At 40.4% G+C, this 23030-nt stretch overlaps 12 protein-coding genes across 12 annotated transcripts; 4 read left to right on the top strand and 8 right to left on the bottom strand.

Moving 5' to 3' along the window:
- Positions 1–43: 43 nt before the first annotated feature.
- Positions 44–876, bottom strand: JH06_0936 (hypothetical protein; the record flags this gene model as incomplete). The annotated part of the gene is made up of 3 exons (XM_014673392.1): positions 44–511; positions 543–700; positions 732–876. The coding sequence occupies 3 exons, from the start codon at positions 874–876 to the stop codon at positions 44–46; spliced, it is 771 nt and encodes a 256-aa protein (XP_014528878.1).
- Positions 877–946: 70 nt separating this feature from the next.
- Positions 947–4126, bottom strand: JH06_0935 (dehydrogenase reductase; the record flags this gene model as incomplete). Its single annotated transcript, XM_014673391.1, has 16 exons — positions 947–1190; positions 1220–1560; positions 1591–1766; positions 1795–1961; positions 1998–2044; positions 2075–2242; positions 2274–2384; positions 2415–2699; positions 2730–2978; positions 3010–3083; positions 3114–3318; positions 3353–3453; positions 3507–3678; positions 3711–3787; positions 3818–3934; positions 3967–4126. The coding sequence occupies 16 exons, from the start codon at positions 4124–4126 to the stop codon at positions 947–949; spliced, it is 2694 nt and encodes an 897-aa protein (XP_014528877.1).
- Positions 4127–4366: 240 nt separating this feature from the next.
- Positions 4367–4705, top strand: JH06_0934 (hypothetical protein; the record flags this gene model as incomplete). The annotated part of the gene is made up of 1 exon (XM_014673390.1): positions 4367–4705. The coding sequence occupies one exon, from the start codon at positions 4367–4369 to the stop codon at positions 4703–4705; it is 339 nt and encodes a 112-aa protein (XP_014528876.1).
- A 307-nt stretch (positions 4706–5012) lies between these two features.
- JH06_0933 (hypothetical protein) lies at positions 5013–7422 on the top strand (the record flags this gene model as incomplete). The annotated part of the gene is made up of 8 exons (XM_014673389.1): positions 5013–5060; positions 5093–5687; positions 5718–5807; positions 5838–6377; positions 6408–6686; positions 6722–6826; positions 6856–7083; positions 7115–7422. The coding sequence occupies 8 exons, from the start codon at positions 5013–5015 to the stop codon at positions 7420–7422; spliced, it is 2193 nt and encodes a 730-aa protein (XP_014528875.1).
- Positions 7423–7722: 300 nt separating this feature from the next.
- JH06_0932 (putative glycosyl transferase) lies at positions 7723–8997 on the bottom strand (the record flags this gene model as incomplete). Its single annotated transcript, XM_014673388.1, has 5 exons — positions 7723–8217; positions 8249–8371; positions 8402–8713; positions 8744–8851; positions 8881–8997. The coding sequence occupies 5 exons, from the start codon at positions 8995–8997 to the stop codon at positions 7723–7725; spliced, it is 1155 nt and encodes a 384-aa protein (XP_014528874.1).
- Positions 8998–9026: 29 nt separating this feature from the next.
- JH06_0931 (hypothetical protein) lies at positions 9027–12117 on the bottom strand (the record flags this gene model as incomplete). The annotated part of the gene is made up of 3 exons (XM_014673387.1): positions 9027–11875; positions 11920–12006; positions 12039–12117. The coding sequence occupies 3 exons, from the start codon at positions 12115–12117 to the stop codon at positions 9027–9029; spliced, it is 3015 nt and encodes a 1004-aa protein (XP_014528873.1).
- A 48-nt stretch (positions 12118–12165) lies between these two features.
- Positions 12166–15006, bottom strand: JH06_0930 (hypothetical protein; the record flags this gene model as incomplete). The annotated part of the gene is made up of 11 exons (XM_014673386.1): positions 12166–12601; positions 12632–12900; positions 12930–13016; positions 13046–13143; positions 13173–13635; positions 13665–13763; positions 13792–13914; positions 13944–14018; positions 14047–14121; positions 14152–14381; positions 14412–15006. The coding sequence occupies 11 exons, from the start codon at positions 15004–15006 to the stop codon at positions 12166–12168; spliced, it is 2550 nt and encodes an 849-aa protein (XP_014528872.1).
- Positions 15007–15404: 398 nt separating this feature from the next.
- Positions 15405–16153, bottom strand: JH06_0929 (small nuclear ribonucleoprotein-associated protein b; the record flags this gene model as incomplete). The annotated part of the gene is made up of 4 exons (XM_014673385.1): positions 15405–15797; positions 15828–15928; positions 15960–16072; positions 16107–16153. 4 exons carry the CDS (start codon positions 16151–16153, stop codon positions 15405–15407), a joined length of 654 nt encoding a protein of 217 aa, XP_014528871.1.
- A 569-nt stretch (positions 16154–16722) lies between these two features.
- JH06_0928 (hypothetical protein) lies at positions 16723–18911 on the top strand (the record flags this gene model as incomplete). The annotated part of the gene is made up of 7 exons (XM_014673384.1): positions 16723–16794; positions 16824–16970; positions 16995–17141; positions 17174–17479; positions 17510–17638; positions 17670–17927; positions 17958–18911. 7 exons carry the CDS (start codon positions 16723–16725, stop codon positions 18909–18911), a joined length of 2013 nt encoding a protein of 670 aa, XP_014528870.1.
- Positions 18912–18992: 81 nt separating this feature from the next.
- On the bottom strand, positions 18993–19256 carry JH06_0927 (hypothetical protein; the record flags this gene model as incomplete). The annotated part of the gene is given in 2 exon segments (XM_014673383.1): positions 18993–19221; positions 19240–19256. 2 exon segments carry the CDS (start codon positions 19254–19256, stop codon positions 18993–18995), a joined length of 246 nt encoding a protein of 81 aa, XP_014528869.1.
- Positions 19257–21068: 1812 nt separating this feature from the next.
- JH06_0926 (gamma carbonic anhydrase mitochondrial) lies at positions 21069–21877 on the top strand (the record flags this gene model as incomplete). Its single annotated transcript, XM_014673382.1, has 5 exons — positions 21069–21092; positions 21125–21209; positions 21244–21513; positions 21545–21696; positions 21728–21877. 5 exons carry the CDS (start codon positions 21069–21071, stop codon positions 21875–21877), a joined length of 681 nt encoding a protein of 226 aa, XP_014528868.1.
- A 34-nt stretch (positions 21878–21911) lies between these two features.
- On the bottom strand, positions 21912–22996 carry JH06_0925 (hypothetical protein; the record flags this gene model as incomplete). Its single annotated transcript, XM_014673381.1, has 3 exons — positions 21912–22775; positions 22807–22922; positions 22957–22996. 3 exons carry the CDS (start codon positions 22994–22996, stop codon positions 21912–21914), a joined length of 1020 nt encoding a protein of 339 aa, XP_014528867.1.
- Between the last annotated feature and the right edge of the window lie 34 nt (positions 22997–23030).

Genomic DNA, 23030 nt, shown 5'->3' with positions numbered 1-23030 from the left:
CAACAAACAAAAGACACTATATTATCACAACTGAACTCTCCCACTACAAAGCAATATTTTCCGAACCTCGTTGTTGTACTGCTCCCTGATTTACTATTTCCAACTCTCTCTCCGTTGGCTGCCTCATTCCTCCCATCAAATCAACATGAATAATACGTTCGTTATCATCCATATGATTCGGACCATACATATTGCCATCACCATACTCATAGAGATTCATCATTGCATCCATTGGTTGCTGAACCAATGAAGGGGTACTCATAAGCTGCGCATGGAGATGATCTTTCGTAGACTTTGAACGAATCATATCATGGATGGAACGACGAATAAAGTTGATAGTATCTTCACTGACCGATGTCATAGGCTTCTTGTAGAAACACATACATGCGTGATTTACAAGTTGGTCAAATCGAGGTGATTTGGCAATCAGCTCGTTTGGCTGTTCCAACCAATTCAGGAACTGATGTCTTTCTTCTCCCTGAGAGCATAAAATAATATTTGAAACTAAAGTCTATTGAATTAGCTTCTTATTTCATTTCTACCTTGACAACAGCCGAATTTCCGAGTTCAACAGGTATTTGAATGCCAATTTCCTTTGCTAGACTCTTAATAGCCCGGTCAAGATAATCTCCATGACTTGTAGGCATTAACCCTCCATTTTGGTAACGACGCAACTCCTCTGAAAATGTATCAATATTATCTTTAATTTGCATCCACTAATCAAAAAGTACCTCTTTCCATATCAACAGGGATTAATTCATTCAGTTCACGCATCATTCCTTCTAACGAGTTCAGTGTGATCACTCCATACATTTTCGCTCTGATCAAGAACTGATAATTCGATTTGATAGGAACTTTTCGCTTTGGAGGTTGCATATTCATCCTTCTGTGTGAATTCAAAAAGTCCGAGAACGGGAATCTACGATTTTTGGCGAACAAACAACAATCAATGAGCACTCTTTTGTGCTTTATATTTCATCACATAGTCTATTACACTTGGCATCACATATTGGAGAATCACAACGAGTCGCATATACAAAGGAGCTACGACCACGTTTCCTTCCTTTCTGATTACTGCCTGTTGAATCCGAACGGCCAAATCCTTGGGATCCATTCCCTTCTCCGTTGTTGCATCCATTTGGTTGTAGCTACTACCATCTCCGCGAATAGAATTTACACTATGATTTGTCCTAGTATCAACAAATTACAAAATACCTACCGTACATACGCAGGAGAGACTGTAACGATATTGATTCCATTTATAGATTCTTCGGCACGCAGACTATCACAATAACCCTGAAGTGCATGTTTGGCCCCCGAGTAACTCGAGCGAGAAGGAACAGCTAGCATTCCTTGAATACTGCTGATGAATACAATGGTTCCAGAATGACGCTTTCGCATAAATGGAAGGATCTCTTTGGCCAAAAGAATGGGTCCTGTGAAATTGGTTTGAAGCATCTTCTTCTCTATTTCTGCTGTTGTCTCGCTGTTTAAGGCACGGATACCCAATCCACTACTGATTACGACAGTATCGATCGATCCAAAACAACCAATTGCTTCCTATTCATGACTCCACTCTAACGCTTCTACTTGAGTGAGCGAATGGAATGAATCATCCTTCTCTACATCAACTAGGATGATAGGAAAACAGGATATATCCCTATTTGTCTTATCAGTTATCTCTTTCTGCACTTCAACAAGCTTCTCTTTGTTTCGAGAACTCAATATCACATTCTTTCCATTCAGCGCATATTGAATCGCCAACTCTTCGTAATTCACATTCAATACAAATACCTTTTCCAATTCCCGAACTGGCACCGATTATCCACACATATTGCGAATCATCTCGAACAGGTTTCCTGTAGCATTTGTATAGAATAACCAGAACTGGTACAAGAATTGCAACTAACGATATTCCAATACCTGTAGAATTCTCAATCATCTTATGATTGTACGGGTGTCTGTACAAACAATCCTAACGCCAATTAATCTTATACTCTTCTCCTAGTGCAGTGTAGTAAGCCTTCTCTTCTTGCTTTCTCCTCTACAAATGAACCAATTGTCTAACATGAACCTTATCATGATCCGTTTCACCCGAGAAGTCATCCGAGGTTAGTTGTCTCCTTCGATTCTTATTCTTCTTTTGATACTCTCTCCATGTCTCCACTCGCTCATCTGTTCCATTCATCCATTCGCGATGAATCTTCACTTCTTCCACAATCTTCTGTCGCTTTTCTTCTTGCTATAGAATCATCCTCATTCTCTATCAGTACACGTTCCTTATCTCGTCGTTCATAGAGATTGTAATATTGCTTCGCCTTTCTTTGACGTTGTTCATTCTGCGCAAACACACGCATAATCTCCTCTTCAATTGCTATATCCAACTATATATAAGAACAACTATCCAATCTCACATTTGGAAGTGCATCCGGATTCATACCCTTCTCAATTAACCGCTCGTGATTCTTAATCACGCTCTTCGTAGCTCCTTTAATCAAGTGAACACATTCTTCTTTTCGTTTTGGTTCTTTCAACACTTCACTTGCATGCATCACAGCCTCGAATGCTTCTCGTGCTCCTGGATGACTACATTTATCTGGATGAATCATATTTGCTAGTTTTAAGTAACGCTGACGAATATCTTCATCAGAAGCAGTCTCAGGTAACATCAACACGCGAAACGGATTGAGGTTCTTCCACTAAGGATCAGTCTTTTCAACTACAAATACAAATGCATTCTTGCCTGTTAATCGCTCGATGTGTTGTAGTGCCGTCATTTCAAATATAGCATCATCTGTAACTTTTCTATCCTTCTCAGTATCAATAACCGGTTTCAATCCATCATCAATAGTCGCTAGGAATTGTTCCAATTTCTTTTGTTCTCGGATCTTCTTCAAACGACTAATTCCATCACTAACACCACCTTCATCATCAGACATGGCCTCAGCCGCTTCCAAGGCTGAAAAGTCATCGGCTTTCTATGAATCAAATCCTATCAGAATATTCTACTTGGGATGAGACTGCCTTATCTGCAGTACTCAAAACATGCAACATGGCCTCATTGTTAGGTTCTAGAGATAAGGCTAGATGTCACTCCTTTCATGCAATACTACCGATTTTACATGTCTCAATACAATCTTTGTACTTCTTTAAACGCAAATATACCGATGCCTTTCTTGAATATCCTTTATACCATGTTGGACTCATTTCAATCACTTGCTCAGCATCTTGAAGTGCTCGAGATCGATCTCCTGCTCCCAAGTAAGCCGCTGAACGATTTGCTATGTATTTGGATTCTTTAGGACATTTACGGATTGCCTAGATCAAATCAAATAACAGCATACGAAGTTACGTAGTTGTAGAACCGAATGGCTTTTTCATATTCCTTATCTTTGAAAGCACAATTTCCTGCTAAGTTATATTCTTCTGCTTCCTTCACAGCTTCTGCATTGTCTTGATCACTCATCGTAAAGATAAGTATGAATATTTGTAAACAGCAAAATGACTTGTAACAAACATATCCATAAAAAGAATCATAGTCCTTTCATCAGCTTCACTCCCTCTGCAATTCACATTAAACAAGAATTCCCTACGTCTTGTCTCACCATCAAACACATATTCTCCCTCGCCACATTCCTTAAAGCCAGTCTTCTCAAAGAACTCCTTCGATTGGGAATTCTACGAATTCAACCTCAGGAACACCGAAATACATTCAAATACACTACAACACTGTTGATATGTAATTCCTTCTGCGTCCTTTCAATAAGCTTATTTAATGTAAATTCGCCTATTTGTCATTAATACACCCTTCAAATACCAAGACCTCTCTTCTGGTACGATTTCAATACACAGATAAAATCGAGTACCAATACCTTGGAGTCATTGCTATCAATATGAGAATAAACACAACCGACTGGAATGTTGTCCAGAATAACTAGTTACTTACTCCATTCACAGAAAACCCACTCAATTTCGCAAGAAGCGGATTATGTGTCGTAGCCTTTGTAAGAAACTCATCAGATAATTCACTGTCAGTAGCATTGGCAAAGATGAGTTTCACTGCCGCAGTATTGTGTCGCAATATCGGTAGCTCGTAAATACGTGATGTATTAAATTTCTTGGGCATTAAACAAGGAAAGGTGATCGAATAAAGAGTGACCGCAAGAATTCTGACATTCCCGCTTCTGCGGCTTCATGGCATGACCACAAAAATTGTTGAAATGCCTCGTGTATTCTGTTGATAGAGCCCTTCATGTTGTAGGAGAGAACTTTTATTGCTGTCAAGCCTGATGGAGTCCAGCGTGGTTGCGTTGGTGAGATTATTGGACGCTTCGAGAAGAAGGGATTCAAGCTCGTTGGTCTGAAGATGCTCGTTCCTCCTATGTCTCTTCTTGAGGAGCACTATGCTGAGCACAAGGGTAAGGGTTTCTATCCTAGCCTTACTGGTTTCATGAGCTCTTCTGCTGTTGTTGCCATGGTGTGGGAGGGAAACAACGTTGTTGCTATTGCTCGTAAGATGATGGGCGCCACCAAGCCTCTCGAGGCTGCTCCTGGTACCATTCGTGGAGATCTCGGCTGCGATATGGGACACAACGTTATCCATGGATCTGATTCTGTGGAGTCTGCTGAGCGTGAGATCAAGCTCTGGTTCCCTGAGGGACTCGTTGAGTACACCAAGGATGACGAGAAGTGGGTCTATGAATAAGTAGTCTTTGTTTGTTACAATTCGCGATTTGTCTATGACTGTGGATCGTTGGAATAGGGTATTATCTTGAGGCATTTAGTTTTCTTTGATGGAGAGGATTGTGATCAAGTCGAACTTTGTTTTTGTGATGAGTCGTTTACGGTTTCTCGCCATCTGTAGTCCGTTTGTTGTTGTTCTGACCCCTAGTTTGCTGTTGCACTCATCGAAGCTTTGTGACTTAATCCGTTCGATTCCAGGTAATACCAGAGATAGAATCCGCATTCATATCAACAGAACATGTCGATACTTCAGAGAGATTCTCAACTACATGTATACAGGCTATGTGAATCTTCCCAGTGATCCTAAGGACGTATATGTATAGGGATACCGTTTCGTTTAATAAACTAGGAATTGCTTATGGATGTTGCCTATTTCAATCTCACTGATATGGCTGAACGTGTCAAGTATTTGTTAATTCTTCAAACAACTGCTACAGAAGATTTTAAGAAGAATCAAATCAGGAGCATTTCATCGACTCTTACTCAACGGACTCGTTTGCTTTTCACATACCAATTACATGTAGGATTGGTACTAACTGTATCAAACCCTGTCTTTTATCCGAATCCATCTCCTCGACCTATCGCAAAGAGTGATCCTTCTGAGGTTCATCCCCGTTTCTTTCTTCAGTTATCGATACGATGCACACAGGAATGTTATGTTTGGTGTTTCTGTTCCTCCACACCCAGTGACTTGACAGAAACTCAGATTCAGAATATGGGTGTGAAATCCATTGTTTTGGGTGATATTGACACTCCTATCACCTATCCACTTGCCGAACAGTCCTATGGAACTGTGTATGTTTATCTTGTCGCGCAGAATGGCATGGGGGTTATGGCTGTCACACAGGCTTCTGTACCATTTATTCTTTCAAATCATGGAGTGATAGTTAATGAGCCATCATCTTCTCTTGAGATTCTCACTAACACAACTCTTCCCAATCTTGGTACACCTTTTCTATTCTTTTGATTGAAAGATACAATTTGTTCCAAATCAGAGATATTATCAGTACTAACGGAATTGGATAATGCTCCTGATACAATATTCCCAATTCAATCCATTATTGGTACTGTTAATGAGGAACAATTATGTATAGCAGAAGGAATTGGCAAGGATACAACAGAGCGGCTGGTTCATGCTATTTCACATCAAGTTCTACCCAATCTCACCAACCTCAACGTGGCTGATAACGATATGGGAACTTCCATTACTGCTGAACTGATCAATTGCTTACGAGCAGGAGCATGTCCTTCTCTTCATACTCTCATTCTTCATGATAATCGCATTGGTTCGACAATAGGATCACTTCTTGCAGATTTACTAAATGGAAAAAGCCGTTGTTATCTATCTAAATTGGATATTAAGCACAATCGACTGAAACAAGAGGGTCTTATGACTATTATGGAATCACTGTACACGTATGGATCTTCGTTCCTAAATTCTTTTCTCTTTTCCGATAATGACGAAACCCAATCTGTTTTGATTTATCTATTTGATTTGATTGCTGAAGGCCATTTGCCTAGTATTGATCAGATAGAATGGACAGATTCTCTCACTCCTCCTGTTTCATTTACTCTTCTCTGTCAAATCCAAAAGCAGGCTCCTAAATTAACCCTTCCATTCACTTCTATCACATGTACCTGATTTCCTTATTCTTCATATTCAGTTACCGAACTTCTGGAGACTGATCTCACTGTTGTTATCAAGCTTGTTTCGTCCAAGTTGCTTGCTCATGTGACATCGATTCAATGGATCCAAGGACCTACCACTCTCACTGTTACATCTGGTTTTATTAATGCTGTGAGCAATCTTAAAACCCTGGATATTCTTCGAATACCACAAATTGGTACACTTATTGCATCCGAACTTACGCTTCCCGAAATGACATCGTTTCTTCAATTCCTCAATTCAGGTCTATTTTCATCTATCAGTTCGCTTGTGCTCAGTAAGAGTATACGATTTCCTCTGCCTGATATGAAGCCTCCTGCTTTCTTGTTACAGATGACATTCTTCTGATCCTCAACCAATTCATTCATAGTGGATTCTACTCTTCCTCATTACTACTCCACGAGACTTCAATTCGAGGTATCAATGAATCCATATATGAATGATAGGTGTGGGTCTTAGTGATAAAGCCATCGCCAATTTGATTGTATTGCTCCAAATAGGAATGTTTAGCAAGCTAGTGGAGTTGGATCTGAGAGATTGTATGCTTCACGATCATGCTGTTTGTACGTTAAGTGATGCTTTAGTACCCATGGGTCCCATCACTATCAAGTTACTGGGAAATCCTATTGTGAAACCGGATACTTGGTTCACAGTTGCGAAAATGCTCACGAAATGTTGGATTCCAGAATTTGTTCTGATATTTAGCAACAGTTCCAGATGCCGGTTTGAAGTCGTTTGCTGACTCTCTTACCGATGTGATGTTAGAGACAGTGTACAGGCAAAAAAGGGAACTAATTTTGGAGGATCTAGATAATGAGGGACTTCAACAGCTAGCATTCCTCTTGAAATCTGGGACCTTGCAGTGTTTGCGATCACTTTCAGTGTCGCAAACCAATGTCGAAGATGAATCCGTCGTGACAGAATTCGTAGGAAGTTTGGCGGATGGTGTCTGCAGTGATCTGCGTCAATTGAATCTGGTCTTTAGTGGCTGTGAGAGTGGTTTCATCATATGATGAATAGTGAATTGTGGTTTGAGTGACCCTTCGATCACTCGTTTGGCTGAAATTGTTCAACAAGGTTCTTTACCTCATTTAGAGAACGTGAATCTTTCAGATTGCTATATTACAAAGAATTCAGATACAGTGTTAATAAAAGCATTAAAAATGAAATCAAAGAAGATGAAGAAATTGGGGATAAAAACACGAAGGTCTAGTATGATTCCCAGTTGTGTGAAATTACGAACTCATCTTTCCAAAAAGAATCTTCATTCGTCACGTAGTCATTCTCGTTGTCTTGTTGGTTACAAACAAGTTCTAAATAACATAGTTAAATGACTCTCGAAACCTCCTCGACCTAAGAAGTCGCCATGGTTTCTTTATAGTAACATTTCGTCTACTATAAGACGAGTTGAATACAGTCGAAGTATTCTGAGGAAACGGAGTCAACACATAATAGGGTTTATTAATTAGCTTCTTAAGTCCATGCTTATTTCGACCCATATAGAGCTTGCTATATGTACCATATCGCGTCACCACATAATCAGCTGCTGATGCCATGTCCAGATAGTGGGTATATCTTGATGTGAAATAAGGAACATTCCATTCAGAATCTTCTGATTGTTTACCGGACATCTTAGACCTCCATCGATCTGTTCCAAGGTGAATGTTCTTACCGCACCGTGACATATCAATAAGATAGTATCCTGCTTCTTTAGCTGAACCAACCACAACTTGATCCACAGCACGACGACCAATCACCACAGGAGGTAGCACACTAAAGTTGAAGTTCTTCGTAAAAATGAAAATATCCTATGGATTAAAATGTACAAAGGAAGCAAACAGCACTCGATCTAGTTCGCATTATGAGTAATGAGGAAATGTTCCAAAGATGGGCAGATAGATTATTCGGATTGATTCTAATTGATGTTTGATTGATTGTATACACACGAGAGAAGATTTCCGCCTAGACATGAGAATGATGATTCTAACTTACTTCATATCCATTCGATGACAGCCGCTCCAGGACAATCGGAAGAGTCTGAATAAACAATTCAGAAAGAAGAATATCGCTGTTCATATATCCATAGGACTGTGCATTATACATATCACTAATAGTTTGTAACATAGTTCGGAAATAGGGTACACCATATTCGTTTGTTCGATAATGCCTTATAACAGTCAAGTTCCACTGTCGGCAATATTCAATAACAGCAGGAGAACTGGAAAACACAACTCCTTTAATACTATACTTATTCTGCATATAGGATAGCATTTGCAAAGCTGTTTTCACTTTATTGCTAACGCTCTACAATCAACTCACCTCAAATCCACATACGGCACCTTCATAAGTAGTACACATCACTGTAACATATAATGGGACTTTCGCATAAGAAACGCTAGAATAATATACTGGATATGAACCTCCAGTAATAGAAGCAAACGACTATATGATTAATTCATCCAACTACTAACTAGAGAGGATTCATTGTAGTAGACAGATAGTTCAACTGATGTATTGGGTTTGAGTCCTCGAAATAGCAGGGTGAGGAAGAAGAAGGAAAACAACCCCAATAATTCGAGGATGAACATTTCTATAAAACATAAGAACAAACAAATCTCTAAATAGACAATTCAAACACCTCAAAGCCCATTGCTCCACATACAGCTCCGTATATCCTTCCATTGGTTTCGGTCATAGAAATGCACGTTGTCTCTGGAACTAGCGTTTCAATCTCATCTGCTACAATATATCTACCATCAGTACTCACAAGTCGTTCCACTTTCTGTTCCCATCCAGTAATGAATACTCCCTTCGACGGAATCACAGCAAGGCTTCGAATCGATGAACCAGAGATACGTTCATAGACTTCACGTTCCTTCAACTCCATTCCATGTGCCACATCATAGCAACTAGTACGAAACGATTGGTCGTCTCCCACGGTTAAACACTCAATCTCTTGGTCCCGCTGATGTAATACCAGCCCATTTATACCCATAACATGGACTCCAGAATCATAATGAATCCTGTCAGAAGGGATTACGTGATTGTCAGTAGGAATGCTTAGAGGCATATCAATATACACAAGATCACCAGCCGCTGTTCCTACAAACACACAGTTCTGTGCTGTAATCGCAATTGAGAGTAATGGAGTTGTGTGACAAGTTGCAGTAACAAGTGGCTCAACGCCCTTTCCGTCGCAATGAACCGCAAAAGCCCGCATCACACCACAACTGTCTCCCACAACCATTAGTATCGTTGATTCATTCACCAACTTCACATCCATGCACATCAATCGCTGATCTGTCTCTCCTTCTGTATTCTGATTTCGAGAAGGATACTTCCCAATCAAACGACAATGCATGCAATCTGTGCTCAATTCCCATGCAGAGACTTCATTTCGCCCTCCACATGACATGATCACATAACCGCGGTTATCTGGAAGAGTCACACTGCGAATTGCTCTAACACAGGACGAATGGCCCTCGAGAGAACGGAGTATTTTCCATGAAAACGATCCATCACCCACCTCAATTTGTACTAATTGCACTTGTCGATCTTCTCCTCCTGTAGCTACAATCCCTTCATTATTGTTCATCACAACCCATTGAACCGTATTCAATTCTCGCCCATGCGAAGGAGGCAGTAAGGCAGGAGGAATCTGGCGGGAACTCTTCTGAACACGGCGGAATACTGTGATATCCGAGTGACCTGAAGGAGCAGCAAACGCCAAGACAAAACCAGAAGACGGATGACAAGGATGATGGTAAGAACTAGATGGTCGTTTCCAGCCTCCTGCAGGAACAGAGAGGATTTCAGTGTTGTGAGTTAAATCCATTACAAGGAACGTCGACTCATGGTATCCAGAGACACAGCAAACCGACTGATCTGTCCACCACACAGACAAAATCTGCTTGATTTCTGGAACAGGAATTGTGACTTCTGGAATCACTGACAGATCACACCAATTGACAGAATATGGCACGATTTTCCCATCATGACCAGCTGTGTACAGAAGATTATTGTGATATGCAATATAGCCAACAGGCTGATAACCATGCGTCTTTTTCAGCTGCTTTTTGGCAATGACAGAAATCGTTCCAATTTCAGTCCCTAAAGAGAGTCGAAGAAGATGAACAGTTCCCACACTGTCTCCGATGCAGAGTGCAGCGACTTCAGGGATAAACAACAACGAGGTGATTGTTCCCTTGGTATCTGGTTTCACATTCATCAAATGATTCAGCTTCTCATTTTTGATTGCAAAAGAATACATCCCAACAGTATTATCAGCCGAAATCACGAATAGAAATGGCGAATCACCTTTTCCGCCAAATTCAAATTTAGATATTCTCTTATCACTCGCTTGGAAGGTGAGAGAAGAAAACAGGCCATGCACAGAAAGAATTCGAACAAGTCCATGACAGTCTCCTTGAACTACTATTGAGTTATCGGGAGATAAGGCAACAGTCGAAACTGACTCGTGAGTCGGAGGAATCCGGAGACTTTGCCACGTTCGAGTTTCCACATCCAAACTCCACACATATCCCCAGTTAGAAGCAACGATCACTGCTTTGCCATCTTCAGTTACAGAAATGTCTCGAATACACTCTGATTTACTCGTTCGAGGTTGCTTGGGCACATCAATAAGTGATGGAATTGTAATGGAATATGAAGATGATGCTTCATATGTCTGTAGAATGCTATCCACGTCCCATATCTTCACAGACCCATCATTGCCACCAGTCACCAGAAGGTTGGAATTGGCATCATAAGCCCCACACCATACGTGCTTGCCTTTATGGCCTCCCATCGATGCAATACAGGTCCCATGTTCGTCCCAAAACCGTACTGTACAATCCTCTGATGTTGTCACCACATGTCGATTGATGAAGATGCAATCCCACACACGGGCCTTATGGCCATATGCATGGAATAACGATGTGTAGGTACCTTGAAGAAGCATAGCAACAGAAGTAGCCTGTAATTCAGCCCAAGGAGCACTTGAAGATGAATGTCTCCAGACAATGAGTTTGCGGTCATCCGATACAGAAAGCAAATACCTTCCATCATCACTCCAACGGAGTTTGAAGATAACGCCTTCATGAGCTTTGCAAATGATTGTGTTCTCGGGACGGGTTATAGTCCAAATATGGACTTCTGTGAAGACAGTTCCTGATGCTACCAGCAATTCTCCATTCAAATTCAAAAAGGATAAAGAATAGAGAATACAGCGTTCCTTTCCATAATAGCACTCAGTTGGTTCGTTGCTTCTTATGTCCCACATCACCACTGTATTATGAGCAGTACCAATTGCGAGTCTAGTATCAAGGAGACAAACATCCCAGATCCAATCGACAAAGTCATACTTCTCACAGATCATTCCAACAGACAAGAAACCAGACGAGATGTATTGATTCCAATCAAACAGAATGAACTCCTTTTGGCCAAAAATACATACTATGTTTTGGACTAGTTCTCATATATCAAAATTACTAACTTACAAAACCGAATACCATGGACCAATGCCTTTTTTAACACACGGATCGATTTTAGGAAACCAAACGTTTGGCTATCATAAATAAGGAGAGATGCACCACTTCCTATGGATAATGATTTACTTTCCGAGAAGTACCACAAACAATGTATTTTCCATCTGGAGAGTAAGCTATAGCTGTAATAGCTCCGATGTAAGTATCTCGCTCCAGTTTCATGATAGGAGAGAGAATGAATTAACAAACACTCAACCAAACAAATCAACATTAATCTTCTATTTCTGAGAGGGTATGAATAAAGGATTGCGGATTCGATAACGAGGTGGTTATGATGACAAGTTGCTGCTTCAACCTCTTTGCAAGCGACCGCAAGTGATGGAGTTCAATATATGATAATCCTCCAATGATAACAAGGAACAAACGTCGATGTCTCTTCGGTGTGAAATCGGTCAGCAATTCGGGATCCATGATTACTTCTGGTTCAGAATCGTCCACATCGTACGATCGAGGTGGCTTTAATAGGAATGGGAAGTCTTCTCGTGACAAGTATCCATCCAAGATCATCTTAAGAATATAGACAAGATAGGGAGTATTTCGAATATATACGATGTCTTCCAACGAATGATTACTATCAACCCGTTCTGTTGCATCTCTTCGAAATTGTTCATTATAACGTTGGTATTTCAAACTATCTGCAATCATTCTATTCCTCATCTCTTCCATCCTCTCCTACTCTGCACAAGTCAATGCTCGACAGTACTCATCTATCTGAATCTCAGCTGATCGTACCAGAGCCATCCATTGTTGTGTTCCAGAAAGATGTGGGAATGAAAAGAGAGTGATCAGGAGGAGTCGAAGTTTCTCTTGTTCTCCTAGTGTCATCTCTGTTAGCATGCGTTGAATCATAGGGATCAGATCATCAATGGTCAATTCACCTCCTGAAGGGAGTTTGGTTGAACAGATGGTTTGTTCCAAAGAGCACAGCTGTTTCAGATGGAAGAGCTATTTCATCAATCTGTCATGGTTCTCACATCATCTATTCGAGTCAATACATTTATCACACTCAGATGGTTGTCACAGGCTTCACGAAATGACAGAGCACTCTCGAGATGTTTGCTCTGGATCAGTCTCTTGATCTCACTCCTACCACAATATTCAGTGAGCGAATTGGAGAACACTTCTGATTACTGATCTGAAGAGACTTCTCACATTTGTCAATGTGTTTCTGAAGGACTTCTTTGGCATCTACAGATAATCCATTTTAGAATCGATACATTCAAGTCTCAGGTTTCGAATCGACTCCCACATCTCACTATATTCATCAACACAGATCTTCGAAGGTAGCCCTCCAGCTAAGAACGTTAGGAGATTGTGAGGATTCACTGAAACACGCCCATCGTTACCTATATGAAGATAGTCGTGAAACATAGCTTCATAGGCGATGGAGTGCAGAAGAGGGGAGATCATATCAGACATACGGGAGATGATAAGGACTGTGGAACGATTCTGGATGTTCATACATCCTCGATACCAATAATCTGCATCGTTACGGATTCTCTCCTCAAGGAATGTGTAGGTTCTTGCAGCAATTTGTCCAGTAAGAGAGTGATCACTGTCAAATCGGAAGTAAGGGAACTCATTCAGACTAGATAGGAATGAACACAAGTTAAGTGAAGTTCGACTGATGATCTCCTTGTATTCAGGGTTAGTAGGTGTGAAGTAGAGAGAGTCTCTCATCTACTCTGAATACCAGATCATATTCATACAAAAACATTCAGAAGAACAAGATCATTACTTACTACCTCAGTATTACCAGAAAGAACAGCAGGAGGTAGACGCATTGCTTTCAGGAGAATTGTGTTTTTCTATATTACAGTCTGTCAAGACAAATACCCAAAATTTTCGATTCTCTACGCTTTCAGGTAGCTTGGTCAATAGAAGAATCGACCCAGTTGCAAAGTGACGTGGTGTTGTGATCAGATCAAAGATACAGAGGTCCAATGATGTGACACCATTCTATATTGCAGAGATACATCTTGGGTTACTTCACGATACAAAGGATCAATCACATAGACAGCTTGACTGTCAGGATAAGCGTGACGTTTTGCTGAATGAATCGACTACATGTCATTAGGAATGAAAAGAGACTTGAATAACAGATATTCCACACTTCTTGAGTTCTGATTTGTTAAAGATCAATTGATTGATCATTCGTAAACCAGGCTATCAGTAATGAAGGACAGGATTCAGTACCTTGTCAAGGACCAATACAGTCTCATTGGTATCTTCGTAGATACTGGCATCCAATGCTTCAAGGAATCGTTCATGTAAGATGGATCGAATGGGAGCTGGTTCAGCTTCTTCAGTTGCAGGGTCAAACTCAGGATTGAAAAACTGCATGGAATGGAACATATCCGTTAGTGAAGACCCGGTACTTAGAGCACGACGTTGCTTCTTACTCATCTCCAACAAGTCAAAGGCTTCTATCGGTTAGAACGCATGTGAATTGTCACTGAATAAGGAGGGAGTAGCCATAACAACAGGGATCTGTTTTGGATTGACTTCCTCTTCCAAACTCTTTCTTCGTGCATTCTTGGTAGCTACGTTATTGTCAACGAGAAGTTGTCTTGTCCTTGAAGATACATTGACAATTCCTCCTTGTTGAGTTGACGAAGTGTCAGTCTTGGTTTCTGGTGGTCTAGTACCGGATTGTTCCTCTGCCTCCAATACGTTTGTAGCTGAAAGGGAATGTTTATGGGCTTCCATCATGGCTTCACGGGTACTCTTCGTTGCAACGTACTCTCTCTGGATTGTCGAAGCACTTTCAGACGAGTAATCCTTTCCTTGTTTGTTGAGTACCTTTTGACGGAGAGACGAGGCTGGAATATCAAAGTCTCGCTTCCCTATAGGCGTAGGCAGAACCGATGAAGAGAGAGTAGGAGGAGCTACCTCCTCATTGACAGCATCTGTATCAAGATGGAGGTTCTTCCGTTTTCTAGAAACTAGATCGGCACCAAGGGAATACGTTGTTGATGGACTTGTAACAGTCAACTCATTTTGGAGATGCTGCACCCATTTCTGCATTGTAACAGGATTGGGTGCCTTCATTTGAAACATTCGTCCATTTCCTGTTTTCATTTGAATGACACAGGATCTGAGGATCAACATACATCACAAAGAAAACTGCAAGAAGTAGTGCAATTTTGTCTCTCTTTCAACTTTGAATAGTAATTTGAGCGATTGCTTCTTGGATTTAATTCTTCGTGAATAGAGATTGCCAGAACCCGTCAAAATCATCCATCTGTACTTAATCAACTCCATAGTGTATTACCGTTTAAACCAGAAATGAGTGACACGGCCCTTCTTCTTCATCTCGCTTTCAAAGACAATCTCTCCTTCAATTTCGTTACATTCTATGGACATTATTACAAAGAATAAATGGAAACACGATTTGAAGGGATATTGTCGTGTTACGAAGAAACAAGAAAAACGACAATATATAGATACTATTGGGGTCTTGGAGCTCCAGGAATCATACCAGGTCTCGGTGCTCCGGGAATCATGCCAGGTCTTGGAGCCATCCCCATCTGTGGCATACCAGGCGCCATCATTCCAGGTCTGGGAGCCATTCCCATCTGTGGCATTCCCATAGGTGGCATTCCCATAGGCATACCTCGAGGCATTCCTGTAGGCATTCCAGCAGGGATATTTGCTCGACTTCCGGTGACAGGAGCACTTGCAATCACTTGACCGGTAGTCATAAGATTGGAACCAGGACCTCCTAAGCCGCGAACAGGACCTGCAAGACCTTGAGGAGCCGAAGTGAGCGGAGCAGCAGGCATTCCTCTTCCAGCAACACGACTGCGACCTGGACCAGCAGCTGCCATTTGCGTAGGAAGCTAGAAATGAAAAACAAGAACAAAGCACACATCCTGTGGAGGAGGACCCTCAATTTGGAGAGATATAATATGTTCACCTCGCAGCAGTACTAATCCAAGTGTGTTCTTCTCTTCACGCTCTTCAATAACTCCTTCTTATCAAAACCACTCTAAACAACAAACCATTTGCATCAACAGCTCCAGTTTTTGATTTGATCTTTCGGAACTCTTCGCAATCACCCAAAATCAGGTTCATGTGTTTATCGAAAGCCATAAGAGTACCAACGAGTGTACGACTATGAATTAACAAATCCAATCAAACGGCCGCACTTTTCCTTAATAACTACACGCATACGGTAGTTCACGTAATTCAACATCTTTCCGGTCTTTGCGCCCGACTATGTAATTAAAAACAAATAATACATGGAACCATTCCTTTATATATGGTATGTGAAGGAAATGATGATCTCTCTTAAGAGTCTTAGAAAAGGAATAGATGGAAAGAATAAAGATCTAGAGCAACGAAATTAAAAGGGAAAAATGGTTTTGGACTCTCACACAGTATTTCAAATTATCTTGCCATACACCATCAAAGTGAATGCCCGCCTATCGAAACATCAGGTAATATGAAGATAGTGACTCACTAGTTCGACTTGATTTCTAATGGAAAATCACGGGAATCTATTAGTAACGGCGGATTAGGTATTGAGATTGCTCTTTTTGCCTGAAGAATCAAATAATGTTATCTTTGACTTGCCTGTCTACGAAAAGCTTCGATCTAAAGAAGGCTCTCGTTCCTATTATCAATCGTTACACTGATCCTGTCAGTACCAACCATGATCTTAACTTTTAGGATAATAAATCTGAATATACGAAACTTCTCGATGTTGTGACGAAGAGGAGAAATGCAATTGTATCAGTTACTTCTTTTAAGAGTGATGCTGACATGGATACCCTGGAATCCTACTATAAGGCACTGGTAGCTATTGTAAAGGATTTCCCATGTACTGAATATAGTGTACCACTATTTGCACTTATTGATTCTAGGACTCGAAAGTTTCTGTGAAATGGACATCCAATTCCTTTTCGAAGCCTAGTATAACGACTTCAAGCCTGGTTATCGAACTGGCTGCTGTAGTATACAACCTCGCTGCTCTTTATTCTCAGAAAGGATATGTTGCAGTGAATGTAGCCGTTAATGGATTGAATAAGAGATAGCCCTCATTAACAGTTGAGAGGATTGATGAGGCTGTAGCAAGTCTGCAGATTGGAGCCAATTTACTTCAAGTAATTATCAACGAGATCTCATTCATGTATTCCGATCAGAATACTCTTCCGGAGTTACAGACTTCTTCTCTTATATTCGTTTGTGTTACTTGAATTGAAATTACTTCTAGTTCCGTTACTTACTACTTGCCCAGATGCAGTATTTGAAGGCGGTCAAGGCACGTCGTCTCTATATGAAGAACAAAAACACTTATGTTGTGGTGTTTATGGGAGCAAAGCGTCTTTATGACAACGCAGTTTCGGCCTTAGCTCGATGTTCGGACGAGTTCAATGAATACGCAAAGCATTCTAAAGCTATGCGAGACCTTTGTTTTGCTCAGGCTCTTTATTATGAAGGTTATATGTCGAAGGAGCAATTGGATAATGTTGAGGTCCATGGTACTGGTATAGCTTATTCTTGTTTATCACGATTTGACGTACTTGATGGTACTAATTGTGATTTCTAGGGGATTGTGGATGAGATTCGCAAGATTACCTCCCCTTCTGTGGTAAGGGAGATTTATCCGATTTTGAATGAAATTGAGCCTGAAGCCAAAAGGCAATCAGCTATTATTTCCAAAGAATGGCTCATTCGTGTATAGAGTGTGTATTTGTGATCAGTACTAGAGAAGTACTATTCCTGGGAGTGAGTTTGTCTATCATCTTCCGGATAAGATTCTTGTCAAGTGTGATGAAACTCACTTGATTGATTCTGACATTTCATTTTCGGAGTTATTTGGAGGAGAAGCTGGTAAAGAACTGAAGAAACGAAAAGAGGAATACCAGGAATATGTCAAAAAGCAATCATCGACATTAGTTCATCGATTCAAGAAAAGTCGCAAATCAGCATTTTCAATGTTGGAGTATAGTGATTATTTTGTTGCTGTATGTGATTGTAATGAGATTAAACAGTAGTTGGGGTCAGGTGAACAGAAAGCGGGAATTCCCGAATATTATAACAAGCAAATTCTGGAATTGCATAAAAAGGAAGAAGAACATTTCTTTGATAAATGTAAAGAGGATTATGAGAAAGAGAAGAAGAACTTTACGGATTCATTGGAAGAAGTGGATGACTTGATGGCTGATGTGGAGAGAAGTATGAATCGTTATCCTTCTCGATACAATGAGGACTTGAGAAAATATTTCCGAACAACGCTTCCTACTTACCTAGACCAATTCCGAACTGCGATTACCAAGATCAACCAAGAAGAAACCAAATTATCGAATTGGTATTCATTGAAGGACAGCAATATCTTCAAATTAGTAATTCCTGTTGGCTATCCTCTTCTTACCAAGGTAATGACAATTCCATGTCCTGTTGAAGAAAATGCACTAAGTCTGTATAATGCAATGATGATGAGTGAACATGAATATTCCAATATGATTAATACAGCAGATGATAAGTTTACAAAAGCTCAGAATATGATGAGCATGATGTTCTATCTTGTCACTGACTTTGTCATATTTGAGAGTACGAAAGATGCAGAGAATCGATTCCCACTGTATTTTGAACCGTGTAGAGTTGAATTCGAACATGCGATCTCTACGATCGAAACGTATTCTACATACATGGAACGAATTAACCAAGATATCTCAGCTTTTATGAATGCTATGAAAAGTGATAAACGTTTTGTGGATCGCTCTACTGCTCTTGAAGGTGTGAAGAATAGTTTAATGGCATATGATCGTTTAACGAAGTTCTATGAGCCTAATGCAGCCATTTGCAAAGATAACCAGCAGAAGTTAGTGAAGGTTATTGATGGTATCAAGCCCTATATATTACCTCTTACTAGTTTAATTGTTTGTTCAAGGAATGGAAAAAGAAAAGTATCGGATGCGGGGATTGAACCCGCGACCTCTCGCGTGTGAAGCGAGCGTGATAGCCACTACACCAACCCGACTTAGCTCTTTTCCTCAATATTCACTTTATAAGGAATACAAACAAACAATTTATCCTTCCATTCTCATCTCTTTCCATATATCGTACAACTTGTTCAGATTATTCAATGATTTGAAATCATTATCCATGTTTTGACCATTGACCTGCACCATTGGCTGCTTTCTGCACTGACACATATTTGGAAGATTGGTACCATAGATGATACGTTGTTTTAGTTCATCAATGATAACATCCACTTGATCATTATGTTGCAGCTCTTGATAATTCACACACTCATCCCTATAACATAATTCATACCTTTGTTCTTTCAACATGATCTTGGATCTGAAGAGAATGAGAATAGGCACATCTTAATAATCAAGGGATTGTACGTATAGTGGTTTATACTCTGCACATGGACCAATGATGCTTGAATCTGGATGAAATAAGAAACTCTAGCTAGAAATAGCAATTTAGAAGAGGATGGATGGGGAATCGACAATATTTAGAAAGCATATTCAAGCAATTTGTAAGTATTGAAACAGCATCTACGGTGCCTATCTATGTTATTGCCACCGTTTGAACGAAAACTGCAAAGTAATTCAAAAACAAGCCTATTTGAGGAATTCCCGAAACTACACGAATCCATCTTTCAATTTGATATTGAGTGGATCGTGCCCTAAACGTGTGGTCATCTTAGAAGAGAGGGATGGATCCTATGCATATAGTAGGAAAGAGAAGTGAGTGTAATTGAATAGGAAGAGGATTTTGGGCGCTCAGTAATTGTATTTATCATCGTTAATCCTAGTTTGACGAAGTTGCACAAGAAACTATACAAGGAGAGTTAACAGAAGAACAACGATCACTAAATGACTGGTTACCAACGACAATGGCATCATATGAAGGGAGTCGCGTTAGGAAATTGATTTACATTGATGATTAGAGAGTGTCACTCATGAGTCTAAGCAAATTGGATACTATTCAGGAAGTACATTTTGTGTTTGATTATGATCTCATAGGAACAGGAAGGTAAACCGATGGAATCAGTATCTCCTTATCAAGGATCGCCCGTTCCACCTCTACATGATCAGAAAATGAAATCGGACAAATCGATACCTTCATCAGAGCCTCTTGACTTTACGAAAGTGACGAAAGATGTGGTGCTTAAAAAGTAAAGGACGAATAGATTAATTATTGATAGAGAATCCTCAGTCAAGGGGATGTTACTACTTCAGCATCTTTCTGTAGTTCGTTCGCCAACATCAGCATCGACTTCCACATCAATCAAACGTCAAGATCAAACTGTTGTGTAAGCATCGTGTGTGGATTTAAGGTTCAGAAGAGATCATACCAAAAAGTCAGCAAGTGTCTTGTAGTTTTATCTCTATTCTTTTGACATAGATTTAACCGTTCCCCCCAATCGACTTTAAGAAGAGATAACCCTGCTACAGAGCCACAGGTCCGTCAGTCTGTTCCTGTTTCGCGCGAACGTACTTCATCTCATGGAATTCCTTTACGAGGTCGATATAGTTGCTTAGTGAGTCGACCACTGCCCGAAGAACCCAAGCCACGACTGAGTAGTCGTCGTGAATCTGTTTCAGAGGTGGACCGACTTCGGAATGAGAACTTGAGATTACGTGAAACAATAGAGAAACAAACAGTGGGCATTGAAGAAGAGTATGACAGATAGAAAGAAATCCAACGGTTAAAGTTTCGAATTCGCGAACTAGAGGCTACAGTAAAGGAATTAGACAGAAAACCTATTAGGCATCGATCATAAATCTTGTTTGGACAACATACAATAGCCCTAACTAGCAATCAGCCAACATTTTAAGCACTTCAGAATGGATTTTCGTGTGGTCTTCAACGTCATATGTTAAAACGCGGAATCGGATCTATCCTAATGATATCTAAGATTGTAAACCACTGAAGACAAGAATAGGATTGAGACCAAATTGTTGAACGAACCTTCATTAAGATGCTCATGCCCATTCCATTATGTGGATAATAAATGATCCTATTTGATCATTGTCTTTGGCTTTGTACCTTTAAATGTTCTCTCTCAGATTTCCATAAATAGGGCTGGATTTGGTAATTTCTGTCCCAATTGTTTTCATTCCTCGTTATTAGTAATAATACCTTTAATAATGTATCGCAGTGGACTTCGAAATGTAATTACTTGTTCAATCTGATTAGTACATAGACTTGCAGAATTCTGCGTGAGTCTGGAAAGACCGTCGAGCGTTGTGCTGCTCAGGCTCAGGATGCCATGAAATTTGCTGAGACCTGTGATACATGCGTTTTATATATTCATTTGTGTAGATTCTCGTCACAGACCCATTCTCCCTATGAATGGCAAGACACCTGTCATTGACCCTACTGCTTTTATTGCCACAAATGCTTCAGTTGTTGGCGATGTTCAAATGGCTACAGGATCTGCAGTTTGGTATGGTGCCATGGTTCGAGGAGATAACAACTCAATTGTTATCGGAGCTGAAAGTCACATTCAGGACCGAGCAGTTGTGAGTGGAGTCGCATCCACAGACAGTGGTCTTCCTGGTTCTGTTGCCATTGGTAGCAATGTTGTTGTTGGTATGTGTAGAGTGCTTTTAATGACATGTAGGTTATGGTTCCATTCTTTCTGGTTGCCGTATTGATGATAATTGTCACATTGGTTCCGGCTGTAGAGTGTTGGAAGGAGCTCATATGGAGCCTAACTCTGCTCTGGCTTCTGGTTCGGTTCTTGAGCAGGGACAGACTGTACCCACTGGTGAAGTGAGTGATTGAGGAAGTGACTGAGAGGTAGTATTGGGCTGGAAATCCTGCGAAGTTTGTACGAAAGGTTGGTGAGCATGAGAAGGATGATATGCTTCAGTATTCTCGTGATTGTACCGAAATGAGTGAGAAGCACGCTGCTGAGTTCCTTCCTTACGGTACTCTGTTTAGACATGAATAAAGTGGTCTGTTTGTAGTAAACAACAACCAAATGACTATTCTTGTGTAGGTTGCTCTTTGTGTACTTTTTCTTCTGGAGCATTTGGTTCAACTATTTCATCTTCAGTCTTTTCAGGAACTTCTATAGGTTTCTCAATGGTAACTTCAGCACTTGCACTCTCTAATTCCTTCGGCTTCTCAGACGATTCTGTCTTTTTCGATTTCTCATCCGATGAATCTGAGTCAGAAGATTCTGCCTTCTTTGGTTTCTTTGACTTCTTCTTTGGCTTCTCGTTTGCACTCGAATCATCCAAAGATTCCACTTTCTTTGATTTCTTTGACTTCTTCTTCGGTTTCTCCTCTGATTCAGAGTCATCTGAACTTGAATCAGCCTTCTTGTGATGATGCTTCTTGCTTCCCTTTCCTGTTTTCTTCTTCTCTGCTCTCTTCTTCGCCTTCTCTTCATCTTTCTCACGCACCTTACATTTCTCCTTTAGTTCAGCTGTTCGAGCCTTCACAGCCTTTGAATCAGGAGAATACTCAATCATATTCACCACCTCTTCGTCCACACCAACATGCTTCTTGCCACACACCTTATCAATAAACTTCTCTCCATATTTGAAGGTTAGCTGATTCTTCACACGAAGGAACGCAGGAATATTAAGAATATCGGCTAAGTAGATCATAGTCGACACCTCCTTGAGGAGATCCTCAGGACATTTCTTCTCCTTCCGAAGAGTCTTCGCCTGTGTCTGAATCGTTTCGATCATCGGGGAAACATATTCAACCAGACTTAATTTCTTCTCCAGAACCATCAACTCAGACACACGATCACGCATCTTCTCTTTATCACTCTTCTTGTAGGCGAGATACACTTGTTCTTTGCTGAAATCAATCTTTTCTTGAATCCAGCCATATTGCTATTCCATCACCCCCAGATTCAGAACTTACATCATTTAGTTCTTCAAATAACAAACTCACTTGTGTTTTAAACTCATCTACGTTCCATTCTCTGACTGTTAACTTCCAAGTTGGAATCTTCTTTACAAGAAATCCAGGATTTGGAACTACACATAATCAGAATAATTATTTGTGTGGTACTCCATGCCTTAATAGCCTTTTCTGCAGTATCAACATTCATTTGAAAAGATTATGTGTTACAGATCAAACACGGC

The sequence above is a fragment of the Blastocystis sp. subtype 4 genome, assembly GCF_000743755.1.
Source record: "Blastocystis sp. subtype 4 strain WR1 chromosome Unknown seqid_0044, whole genome shotgun sequence".
Lineage (NCBI taxonomy): Eukaryota > Bigyra > Opalinata > Blastocystidae > Blastocystis > Blastocystis sp. subtype 4.
Note: the sequence above shows the minus strand (reverse complement) of the source record. Positions and strands in the feature narration are given on the sequence as shown.